Genomic DNA, 13,234 nt, shown 5'->3' on the forward strand with positions numbered 1-13,234 from the left:
AAAGAACAGAACCCCTCAAATGTGCCCAGAACCAGATTCAGTCTCGCTAGCCCTGCTCCTTGCAGATTCCATGCAGCCCATTCCCTGTGGCTCATATTGGTTCTAAGAGGAGACTGGGTTGAAGCTTTTGCAAACCCCTGTCTGTATTATTTCTTCAAAACCTCATAGTTTCAGATTCTGTCCATGAGCTGGGGAGATGTCAATTTTCATGTGTCATACACTAATAATCCACCTTTCCATCAATGCACCATTTTCTGGGTTCTAGGTACTATGCAGAGGTTGCTAGCTGGAGATACAGAAAGTCCCTGCTCTGAATGAGTTCAAGTCTTAATGGAAGAAACTGGTAAGTTAACAATTATAATATGTTGATTGCAAAAATCAATTCCAGAAATGGTAGTATACACTGGTAGGTAGAGAAGGGAAGAACTAAACTCTAGGAATAACGGCATGCGTGAGGTTAGGGAGGTGACACATCGGGTGCAAAGACTGAGCTAAGTCTTGACAGATGAAGAGGCATCTGACAGATGAGGGCTGTGTACTAGGGACTTGTGATGTGTTGTAAGAAACACTGACTGAGCAGTTACTGGGTGCCAGCAGGCCACTGTGCCAAGTGCCAGTATGAAAAACAGCTCTTGCCCTTCTACAGCGCACAGTCTAGGGGGCGGAGGGGCAGGAGGATAATCACAATACACAAATATAAAACTGCCAATTATGACGAATGCAAAGGAAATAAACAGGGTCCGGAACAATGTAGAGAGTCTACTTTCACAGGGTCAAAGGGAAGACAGAGCGTGTCCTTTACTCCCAGGGTAATGGGAAGTGAATGGAGACTAAAAAAAAGTGTTTGGGGGGAGAATGAGGGGGAAGTGCCATGACTTTATTTCTTCTTAAATGTTGGGCAGCTACATAAAGTTTGAGGAGGTGGAGAGATAAGAGAAAAGCAGGGAGACCACCTAAGGGTTTCATGCTGGATTAAGGTACTGATATAAACATGGAGAGAAGTTAATAGATGATATATATTCTAAGGTGGAATCAAATGGGTTCCTGGATGTGGGAGTGAAAGGGAGAGAAATGTCTCTCCAGATTTCTATTTGAGCAACTGCCTATATGGTGGTAACTTTTACTGAGATAGAAAGGACTGAAGTCAGTTAAGCGTCTGCCTTCGGCTCAAGTCATAATCCCAGGGTGCTGGCATCAAGTCCCGCATCCGGCTCCCTGCTCGGCGGGGAACCTGCTTCTCCCTCTCCCTCTGCTTGCTGCTCCCCCTGCTTGTGCTCTGTCAAAAAAATAAATAAAATCTTTTTTAAAAAATTAAAAAAAGAAAGGACTGAAGGATAGGTTTCTGAAGGAAACAAAAGTTCTGCAGAAGACACAAGTTAAGTCTGAGAGGACTATGAGACATCTAAGTAGAAGAGTCAAGTTGGCCAGCAGCCTGGTGTTCAGAGGATCAGGCTGGGCTAAAGATATAAATCTGGCATTTGTTAGCATCTAGATGATATCTAAAGCCAAAGAAGGTGAAAGGACAGAAAAGAAAAGAGAAGGGAATATATGCTTTATTAGAAGAACTTCCAGATATATTACCCTACAGGCAATGGGAGATGTCTGGAAAATTTTAAGCACAATATGCATTTTGAAAATAACATTCTAGGGGGAGTAGAAGAATGAGAGCCTCAACTAAGGAAGGGAATTATCTGAGCGAAATTAAGAGAAAAGAATATTTCTTGACCTACTTGATAAAGTAAATGAAAGTGACAGAGGAGTCTAAAAGGATTGCCTGTTTCTGGCCTATGAAGGCTAAATACCTATAGCACCGTTATGAGACAGAAACATCAGACAAACTTGAAGGTGGACAGTGGGTTAGTAAATGATAATTCAAGGCAAAAGCTGAAGCAATGGGCTTGAATGAGATCGTCCAGAAAAGGCATATAGAGTGAGAAGACAAAAGCTAGAACTCTGGGAAATGCCATCAATTAAAATGTGGGCAAAGAAAGAATGGCCCATAAATACCAGAGAGCAGAACTAAGAGAAAGCAGAATTACATAAGCTAAGGAAGAAGCAAGTGTGGAGAGACCAGAGATAGTCACTTTAGGCCAAATATCAAAGAGAAATCAAGCGAAATAAAGAGAGACAGGAATTCTCTGTACCTGTCAAGCAGGAATTACTGGTGATCCTACAGCCTACTGGGAGAAACAAAGCTGAATCGATGGAGGGGAGAAAGTACACGAATGAACTGAATGGAGGGGAGAGAATACATACACTATAAAAAGAGAATCACTAAGGGCAACACAGGTTAAAAGAATTTCTCCCAAATTTAGGAAACATGAGTAGGATTCTCTATGTTGATTTTAAAAAATAAGTGGGAAGGACAGACTTAGGGCAGGAGGGATGGAATTAAGAGTTAGCTTAGGATGTGGCACATCCTCTTGGGACAGTAGGGAGAGAAGAATGAGTATAAAAGTTAAGTTTCTATGTGTGGGGCACACAGGAGATTCCAGGTAGTCACTCATGAAAACGCTACTTTCTCTATAAAGACACAAGTACAATCATCTGTTGAGGAAGAAGGTGACTATCTTAATGGAACTTCATCAACACATTCAAGGAATGACATTAGTTACCTAAAGGGAGCTGATGCTAAAATACAGAAATAACTTGTACTAAAAACTTGTATAGCAAAACTAAGAAAAGGTGAATCTAATCTCTGAAGCACTTCACAAATGAGCTTTCTATTAGACCTATTAATAAAGGACTAAGTCCTCTGAACCACAAAAGTGTTTTAAAAAAATCAAATGAGTAAACCTCAGTCTCTGAGATCTGTGGTGGCTAGATCAGCTTAGAAGTCTGATCCAGCACCTTATCACAGGTAGAGAATTTTTCTCTTCTTTTTCTCAGGTATTTTGTTGACCCTATTTAAACTTTAAGGGGCATATTTGAGTCTAGTCATACTTATAAATGAACTATTTTCTAACTCAAAGGTTTTATATCGGGAAGAACATAAAATCTAGAGGCAGAGGACTCACTAACTGCTAACCATTACTGTAGGCAAATCACCTAACTCCTCTCGCCTACATTTCTTCATCTGTAAATAGGAAAGTATCATAATTTCCTTGAACCTATGATGCATAACCTCACATGCCAGAAATTAGGATGCATCCCATTACCAATGTACACATTTCCCATAGTACTGTTCTTCCCTGCCTCCATCTGTATTATTTCTTTAAATCTATGGTACATTTCACAATCAACAAGGACTCTTAACCAAGGGAAAAATGCTAATACTCATCCAATACACCTGATGGTGTTCCTGGATTGATCAAAAGAAATTGTCTAAGTGAAGTGTAGAACAATTTTCATATAAACGCCAGTCTGATATCTTAAAATATGTATTGCAAAACAGTATACATATAGTTTTAAAAAATTAAAAAATAAACCCACAAAACAGGAAGGATCTATACCAAAGTGTAAGTGGTAGAAAAGGTGATTTTTATTTTCTCACTTCACAATGAATATCAAGGGAGAAATCTACATATTATTGTAAAGAACTTCTCTAAAAGTTATAGCTGGAGAGCATTAAATTAAAACCTCACAAAACAATAACATGAATAAAGTATAGTAAGACACAATGTAAACCTTATTTTATACGTTTAACATAAATCTAGTCACATAATGTATTTTCTATACCAAAGTTCTACCATACAAAAACTGTTTTTTATCTATTTTTAATACATATCGTACTAAAAATTTGTAAGCACTAAAATACAGACCATATTCACAGTCTATAAACTATCGAGTTTACTATGAGTATAAAAACTTCCTGTAATTTCTAAAAACAAACATTAACATCAAGCCCCTAAGACTGTGAACATGTACGAATACCTAAATCAAAGTTCCAATAATAAAAGATGAACAGAGTACATTAAATGATATAGAAATAATTTTAAATTTCTTCTATAAACAATCTTTACTCTTTGTATTTGTGTCTCTATCTGCTGTTTTTTATTCAGTTTCATGTTTCATTAAATATCAACAAAGAATAGAGACCACATCTACATAGTTATGCTTTACTATAGATAAGAATTATAGTTCAGAGGAAGTGGGCAGTCAGTCACTCTTAGAAATAGCTCCTCTTATCCACTGTTCAATGAGAGAAAGATTAGGCTTCTAAGTGGAGACACAGTTCTTAGGTCTTCACTAGAATCTGTTTAAAGATCACCTGTAGTTTTCTGTCCCAATTTCCAAGAATGTCATAAAATACCAAGAAGCAAAACTGTCCAAGTACAGAGAAGTTGAAATATTTAAAGACCTCTAATTTTTCTGAATCTTCAAATTAGTGATAGATATCATTACAAAGCAAAAAATTAATTACCAGTGTTTATTTTTTTAAGTTTTTATTTATTTGACAGAGAGATAATGTTAGCTGGATTATATAATTCTCAATTATTCTAGGCTACCCATTCATAAGAGGTAGGAAAAAGTGCCCGAATAAAGCCAAGGCAGAACTCAAGACTCTTGGACATCTTTTCTTATCAAAAGGCAATATTTTATCAACACCCCTGAAAGGATCAATACCCAAAGCTTTTCTTAAGTATTTCCCAACCATTTTATCTCTATATTCTCAAATCTGTTTGGCTTAAGTTGGTTTGGGGTTTTTTTTGTTTTTTTTTTTTTAATGATTAAACCTAACAGCAATTGTGTTGGATTAATTTGTCAAGTGAATGAACATGTTTAGAAATTTTCAGGTCTACCAGAGTAAGCCTGGGGTCTAGATCCTGAAGACTGCCTCTGTTTCCCTTATATTAACATGAAGGGAGAAATGCAGTAAGAATTCATCTCTGCCTCACAAGGATAGCAGAAGAGATTATGTAAGAATGTGTCTTGTCTCTTTGAAGAAAAAGAGGTATAAAAATTCAAAGGATTATTATTATTCAGTATTATTCCTGAAAGCTTTTGTTATTCTGGGCTGATCAGAAATGTGCAAATAAGGTTAATGTATAGATAAGTATAATCCTACATTTTTCAAGTGACCCCTATGGAGACCTCTCTCTGTAGTCCTGGTATAAATATGTGTTTAAAATCCAGTTCATTTCCATTTCTGTTGATTTTGGGTTAAAGAAGTTATAAACTACATTTACTTTTGCCAACTTTTAAAAGATGGCTGAGGGATGGAAAATGGAACATTACTATTTTACAATTAAAAAGAGTAAAACTTTTTCACTTTCAATGTTCTTTTAGTATTCTACCAGATTACAAGCTATTTAAAGGAAAAGACTTCTCCCTCTATCTACTGCAGTGTTTAATTAAACTCAAGTGTGACACTAAGCAGAACAGTGTGGTATAATGCACTGGGCTGGGCTACGATTCAGAACCAAGTTTAGGGCCCACAGTTCTCTATACCTCATTATTCTCATCTGTAAGATGACCACATGTACCTACTTCACTGTGCTTCAAATACTTAAAAATGAGATTAAGAGATACAAAATAATTTTGAAAAATTAAATGAAAATCTACTTACTAGGCTTTCCTTTAAAATAATGTGAAAATCAGTGACAGTCCATAAAAGGTCAAAAATGAAGATCCTGATCCTGTTTTTATTTCAGATAGATTGTAAAATATAAAATTTATAATAGATTTTCAAAATCTTTACTATAAGTTTGCTATTAAAATATGAAAGTAAAATCCTTTACCTTTTCTAAGTCTTCAATTTCAGAACTGAAGTTTTTACCCTCATCCATCATTTCCTCTTCTTCAAGAGTTCTCTCATCATCATAGTCATGGACCAACATCTCAGCAGTGGGGTCAAAATCATGATCCTCAGAAGACAAAGACCCAACTGGAATGAAACAAACTGAATCACTTTACACATTCACAACGCTACTTACAAAAGAAAATAATTTGTGTTCTTTTGCCAGTTCCTTTTAATGTTTATATGTGAGCTTTATTAAATGCATTTACTATATAGTTAACAGGTTATAAAGACCATACAGTTCTGAAAAGATATCTAAATCAGCAAAAGAACAAGGCAGAGTAATTTAAAAACACTTTAATAAGAAGTCCAGTCCATGAGAATAGAACTTATAATGGCAGCAAAGTGATTTAAACGGAGGAGTCCTAAAAAAATGTTCTAAGAGAAAAGTCAAACTTGTCAGTTTAATGCATTTGTCTCAAAGCAACAGAAAAATGAAAGAAGGATTATTAATGGAAGATTTCAAAAGAATCTGTTATCCACTAAAGCTCAACACTTCAGGCAAAGAGAATATATATGTTACCCAACTTGCAACCCTCAAAAACACAACAGAAATCTGGTTCATGGGGAAAAATACAAGTTTTTGTGAAGCAACTATACAGCAAGTCAGTCTCTAAAAGTAGTATGTCACTTTTCATGTCTATAACTGTATTTCAAGCTCTCCACACAGGCACTAAACTGTAAGAGCATGCTTTTCTTTATACAACTAATAAGGTAATTAGTTTTTAAGATTATGTGAAGGAAATATAGAAAAATCATAGCTACAGGTTTTTGGAAGATGTATCCTGCTGCAAGTTGTTTTGGCCAATTCATACTGGTTTATAAAATTATAATGCTTTTTATAGGCAAATGTGAAGTCAACAGGATACTCTGAAAACAAAGTTGAGAAATGAGTAAGATTCATAATCCCAAGAGAATGAAATCGAATCTATGAAAAACAGAATTCTCTGTTTTACTCTAGTATCTAATTCAATTAGACCAGTAACTCTCGGAGCAGGGAAGCAAAGTACCACCAGAATCTTGGAGTAGAGGAAGGGTGAAGTGGAAGGAAGTACATTTAACATAAAAAGTTTGGTCTGTTTTTAGTAAAGCTATTTAATATTTTAAATTTCAAACATTAAAGGACAGTATGAGATCATTACCAAAACACTGACCTACACCAAAGATTTTTCGCTATGAGAAAAAATACAGACATAATTCGATAATTTTGATTCTGAGTTTGGAGAACTCTAATCATTAGTCCTAAAAATACAACTTCTATGGAACTTAATTCTTTAGGAAGCTTACATTATGATGTTATTTTTTTAATGTTGAAAGATATTATCTGCTCATTTTAAAACCTGTTGAAATACAGATGGTTTAACTTAATTTTAAGGAAAAAAATGAAATTTATTAAAGACCTCAAAAGCACAACATCCACCATTATCAATTTCCTATTTTGAGGAATTCCTGGAAACCTCTGCGGTATATAAAGTGTCAGGGATGAAACAGATGGTAACTCTTCCACCTCTTTAAGGCAGAGCTCTGTCCTCTTCTGTAATCCCCACATCACTGGTCACAGCGCTCTTCCCTCTTAAAGTGGAAGGTATTCAGTTAAGGGCCAGAAATCAAAGGGCCTATGGGTCTACTCCTGGCTTTGTCCCTGGCCTGCTGAGACCTGAGGCAAGTCATTTAAACTTTCTGGGCCCAGGTCCAGTTTTTCATTTGTAAAATGCATAGTGTTGGTTTAGATGACCTCAAGAGCCTCTTCTAAGCTCTAATATTTTCTTTAAAATTGGCTAAGTGATTAAAAACAGGTTATAAAAGTTTTTTTAAACACCAAAGCCACAATGTCTTCTTGCTCTTTATTTAGATTACAACTTCTTAAAAGCAGACAGTGATGCAAAATGGAAAAATTCCATTATCATCCAGATGTTTGGCATCATGTATATAAATATTCTGTTCCTGAAATCAGTTATGACAAAGAAATGTTTGTCTCAAAATTAGAGAAACTTTTTAAAACAATTTTTTAAATGTAAAGATGTAGACAGCTATTTGAAAAATAACCACAAATTTCTTCTACTTGGTAACTAATTATTTTATAATACCTTGAAGGATAATCAAGTGAGACCTTAAAAGTCAACTAAATGCACAAAATAATATGCAAGGAAATTGGCTGTTCACTCTAAGGCAACATGTTGCAAGGGAAAATTTGGAAGCTTTTGAAGCTTTTCCAGGCTCTATTAACTAGGTGACTCTCAGTAGAGAAAAAGTCTTCTCCAGTGAAAAATAAGGGACCTGGAGTAGTTCAGAGGTACTTTTCCTGTAGACTATCAGAGGGAAAAGAGACAGCCAAAAAAGGGCTGGAAAGGGGGTGAGAGATTGAAACCAAACTGTCCTATGATGGGACTCAGGGGAGCCAGAAACCCCAAACTGTATGCAATGATGCATATGTGGAGAGTTCAAGAGACAGTCCCTTGCTTTCATCAGAACCTGACAAGTGTTTCCCATTTCAAAAAGGTTAACCACTACTCAATGATCTAAGGCTGCCTCACCTCAAATTTTTGTATTACCACTTTCCTGTGACAAACTTGGAATTCTGTTACTTTTAAGGTAGCTTTACCTAACTCTCAAGTTCCAATTTTAATACAATCTATAGTCATTTCTCAATTGTGAAAAATTTAGGAGACAAAATAAGGAGAGATGGGGAGTAATCCCAAATTTTCGACAAATTAAAGAGCTGATTTCTCGAAAAAGAAAATCTAAACTAACCTAAGAAAGTTAGTGTAAAGTTAATTTGAGATTAACTGTTTCAGGCTTGGAGGAAAAAAACGGTATGTGATAACTAAAGATATATTACTTAAAAAGAACACTTGTCTGTTAGCAGCTTTGTAACTAGTTATTTTTTTCAGCATGAAGAAAAGAAAAGTATAACTGTTCCTACCTCGAACTGAATTACCAAATGTACGTTGAAACTCTCAAAAACAAATGAAAAAACTCGCAGGACAAATTTTTGTGCGAAAACCTTTAGTAATACATCTCTGAGCCCCCTACATTACCCTCTGGGACCCACTGAAGAGGTAAGAAAATAGGACAAACCTGGGCTCGAACTTCCAAAAGAAGCCTAGGAGAGAGAAGAAAACGTGCGGTTAAATCGCGCAGCCGGGGAGGGCGGGGGGGGGGGGGGGGGGGCAGCGCCGGCAACAGGGCGCAGAGGAGGCGGAGCCCAGAGCTCCTCCGCAGCTGCCAAAAGTACAAGACGTAGCTTCGCTCCAATCGCTCCAAGCCCCTTTCGGGCCCCTCTTGGCTGCCTCGCCTTCCTCCCCGAGTCCCCAGTGTGCAAACTCGCAGACCCGGGACGGAGCCCAGAGTCTAAGAGGCAACTCCAAGCCGCCCCTTGGAGCTCAGCAAGTTACAAAGCGGAGAAGCAAAACCCAGAGCAGTCGCCTCACGGCATCGGTCCCCAGTGCCCGGCATCTCGGGAGTCCCCCAAATCCCACCCGTCTCTCCACGGACCCAAACAACACCTCCCAAAGCAATACCCTTTCCTGGAAGGAAATCGTCCTCCGAGCACCTAGTCTACCCCTGGGGCCCGAGAGCCCCAATTCTGAGGCTGTCCTCTGACCTGAGCGCAGGCCAGCTCGAAACTGGACATCCGCCCCCAAACCAAAGCGCAAACCCCCCCATTCTCTCTCCCGAAACTGGAGACGTGGCCCCTCGGTCCCAGAGATGCTAGGTCCTTCCAGGGTGTGCAGTCCTTCCCTAGGCCCGCCAACGAGCCCCTAGCCCCAGCGAGCTGCAGCCGAAGGGGCTCCTGCTGCGCCACCCCCTCCCCCAGCTCACCAGTCCCGGGGGACACGACCAGAGCAGCTTCGCTCGCCCTGCCTCCCTCCTTCAGCCCAGAAGAAAGTGGGGTTACCGAGAGACCCCAGAGATAACGTCGAGAGTCTTGGACTGCCCCCTTCACACCCAGGGGCTCCCCCACCTCCAGGGCTGCGGGGCGAGGAGTCCCGCTCTCCTCCCGCGAAGCCAGGCGACCGTACATCCCGCTTGCCTCGGTGCCCGGAGCAAAGTGGAGCGTGAGGCTCCTTGGCGCCGCAGCCCGGACCCGGTGGGCCGGGGGCACAGAGCACTCCTCCCGCAGGACAGTGGCGCAGCCCGCTCCCCGCTTTGCAATCCGTCCGCGAAGCGGGGGGAGGGGGGGGCTCGGCCGGTTTCCACCCACCCTGGCCCTAGAAGGCAGCGCGGAGGCTCCGGCGGCCCGCGTCAGCTGCCCGGGGGCATGGCACGGCGCCGTCCCCAGGCCGGGGCTCGCTGCCTCCGGTCGCCACCTCCGGTCCGGCCCCGTCGCGCAGCCGGCTCGGGGCCGGAGCCGCCGCGGCCTAGTCCCGGAGGGAGACCGCTCCCGCGCCCGCTCCCGCCCCCCGGCCGGCCCCGCCACGGCCCGCTGCCGCCCCGCACCCCCGCCCCACCGCGCCGCTCCCCCGTGGGGCCGCGGGAAGGGCCCCGGATCCCCCAGGCGGGCTCCGGGGGCGCGGGGGACCGCCGGGCGCCCGCTGTAGCCCGGCCGCTCCTGCCCGGTTTCTCCGCTCACCTCCGCCATATTGGTACCTTTAGGGCGAACGAGCAGCGCCGAGCCCAGTCCCCGGATGGGGCGCCTGAGCCAATCGCAGCCGCCGCCGCCGCCGCCGCCGCCGCGGTCCGCCCGGCACCCGCCCGGCGGCGGAGGCGGCTCGGCCCCTTATAGGGCAGGGCGGCCCGCGACGCCCCCGGCCCGCTCGCACGCCCACCCCGCCCGGAGCCCCACGCCGCACCCCGCGCCCCGCGCTCGCTGCGGACGGCCCGATGCGCACCGGCGCTCACCGGCCCTTCTCCTCTCGGCTGGAGTAAAGTTCCTGCCGAATTGGAGGCAAGTGGGGGACGAATGGAAACTCGGGCATGGGACTGACCCACGTCCAGGCAGTCGAGGCCGAAGAGCCGGCCGGGGCAGCGGAGACTCGACGGACGGACACTCTAGTCCAGTAGGACGCGGGGGAGGCCGGCAGGAGACGTGGAGGGACAACTCGACAGACATCCCCAAGTGAAAAGAAAGGGGGGTGATCAGTGCAGTAGACTGATGCACAAGAGAAAGCCCCGGAAAATGGGAGAAGTGACTGATGGACGGCAGGGTCCGTCCAGAATGAGAAGACAGCGACCAGGCACTTTGCGGTTTCCCCGAAGAAACCTGAGGAATGCGGGGTGCAAACCGGCATATTCTGGCTCCTGGAGTGGCCGGTGGAAGTGGTCCTTGGCCACACAGCCTTTGGAAGATAGCGACAGTACAGAAGAACAGGCAAAAGATCGACAAGGCAAAGAATATGAAGAGACTTGCACAGTTCAGAGGAGACATTCATAAAATAAAAACTGCGCATGTACCCGCAAAATTAGAACAATCCTAGAGGTTATTAATTACTAAATAGTCCAGAGGGTACACACTTGATAGACCTGTAGAAGAGCAAAACAGTATATCCAAGGCCCTAAATTGAGTCTAAAAAACTCTACCTCCGCCCCAGAAGGCCAAACATTTGCTTAGGGTCAAAAAGAAAACTAGTCCTGTGGTCAAGTGGATGGGTGGAGACGGGAGGACAAGGCTTAACAGACATACCTACTCTTACAGGTGCCTTCTGGCCATTTGCTCTTCACTGGGAGAGGTAAGTCTAACTCCTGGCAGATCCATATCCACACTGAACAACTTTAAGCAAAGTACACAGAAACATTCACTAACAAGTCATGGGTAGCCCACAGAAGTAAATCCTCCAAGTTCAAGTCACTATGTCAGGTCGACTTGGTATAGGATTGTCTTGAGGCAGGAAGCCAGAAATAACAATATGTATGGAAAAGAAAGTTTAAAAATGTGTAAGAGAAAAGTCTCCTGTACGGTCCATAGATAAGGCAGATGCAAATACTCAGAAAAGTATGGCAGGACCCTACAGAGACTTGCAGAGGAGAGTGATCTCGGACATCAGAGTTCTTCTCCCAATTGTTGCTAAAACATGTAATATTAAATGACAGAGTTGAGGTTTTTGCTCACAAGTTGAGAACCTTTCTAGAAGCTGAAAATTTCCATACTTTTAGTCCACACGCGACAGGTCTGCTTTTATGCTGGGGTCACCTTTGATTCTCTCCTCCAAGAGAACATACAGAGGCTGAGGCTGAAGACTGGATTATGGATAGGAAGGTAAAGAGTTACTTTCAACATTTTGGCCAAGGCATCTTAAAAATTAAAGTTACTCCACTGGTAAACGTTATTTATTTATGGAAATTTTAGGGGAAAATCACTTCAACCATTTCTAAACATCGTAAAGACATGGAAAATTACACTTTCCCTGCTGTGAAAGATATCTTTCGACCTTTTGTCCAGCCAAAGCTGAACTTTGAAACCAGAGGCTTGGCACATGTTGTATGTACTGTCCTCAATGAGGCGTTTAGAGTTTTTAAAGTTAAAAAAAAAATGGCTTGAAATTAAGTGCAAGTGATTAACTTTAGAAATGTGGTGAGCATGCCCTGTGGACAGAGCCATTAAACAGTGTCCTGATCTGCTTGCCCACAGCATGAGCCACCACAGACCAAGTCAAGGATCTGAATCATGAAGAAAATGTCTCCAACAGCCTGCCTTGTACTTAATACTAGGAAAAATGTTTTCTTCATAGCAAAACTTGGCTAATCCAAACTATAAATGCAGTCTTAGATTTCATTCTGCCATGTCCAAGAAGTATAGAGACTCATTCATTTGCATGAACTTAGTAGAGTTTCTGCAGATTCTTTTTTTTTTAATAAACTGTAAAGATTCCATATAGGCATTTGTAATTTTGACTGCTTATATTCTCATAGTTTATGTAGTCTGTGTCCAGGGTATTAAGGATTCATAGAAAAATAGTGAAGCTAAATAAATTTTCAGTTTAAAGAAGCAGAGCTATTTTCTCACCTTCTAATCACTAGAGAAAAAGTTTATTGCCCAGTCTTACATAACACATTCCTCTTACAATAAAGTGTGTAAAGTCTACCTATGTACATGGATCTTTCATTCTTTTTGATGACAAGACTTCCAGGAGTTGGTACAGAAAAAAAGTCTCCTTGTTCCAGGGAGTGGAATAAAAAAATCGCTTTTTACCATTGTTTTTATTATTCTGTCATTACACAACCGATGACATTATATAGAGAACAAGTCCTATGCTGGACACTGGGCAGTATAGGATCACCATAAGATTCCTTGTCTCTCAAAAGCTTATAGTGTAACTGTATTCTTGTATGTGGTGGATGGGAAGAAGAGGAAGGAAAACTCAAAACTGAAACCATGGTAACCCTTTAAGGAGAACCAAAATGTAACAGATCCTCCAGCCATCTTTAAAAATGAAGTAAATCAGCCTGGGTGGCTCAGTGGGTTGAGCATCCAACCTTGGTTTTGGCTCAGGTGATGATCTCAGAGTTGTGAGATCATGCCTCCCCAGCCCCCTACCTGTGGTGAGGCTCCTTGTT

At 41.9% G+C, this 13,234-nt stretch overlaps 1 protein-coding gene across 1 annotated transcript in view; it reads right to left on the reverse strand.

The window, feature by feature from the left end:
* Window positions 1-8,854, reverse strand: part of MIER3 (MIER family member 3) — a 29,034-nt gene extending 20,180 nt beyond the window's left edge. Inside the window, exons 1-2 of the mRNA XM_028119137.2 lie at window positions 8,819-8,854; window positions 5,682-5,827 (exon numbers count right to left, since the gene is read on the reverse strand). Of these exons, the coding sequence (XP_027974938.1) occupies window positions 5,682-5,780 (99 nt within the window). The 5' untranslated portion in view covers window positions 5,781-5,827; window positions 8,819-8,854. The remainder of the gene's footprint in view (window positions 1-5,681; window positions 5,828-8,818) is intronic.
* Window positions 8,855-13,234: the final 4,380 nt, after the last annotated feature.

Source organism: Eumetopias jubatus, unplaced genomic scaffold (genome assembly GCF_037043125.1).
Source record: "Eumetopias jubatus isolate StellerSeaLion01/CBP00866 unplaced genomic scaffold, mEumJub1_p1.0 scaffold_5, whole genome shotgun sequence".
Lineage (NCBI taxonomy): Eukaryota > Metazoa > Chordata > Mammalia > Carnivora > Otariidae > Eumetopias > Eumetopias jubatus.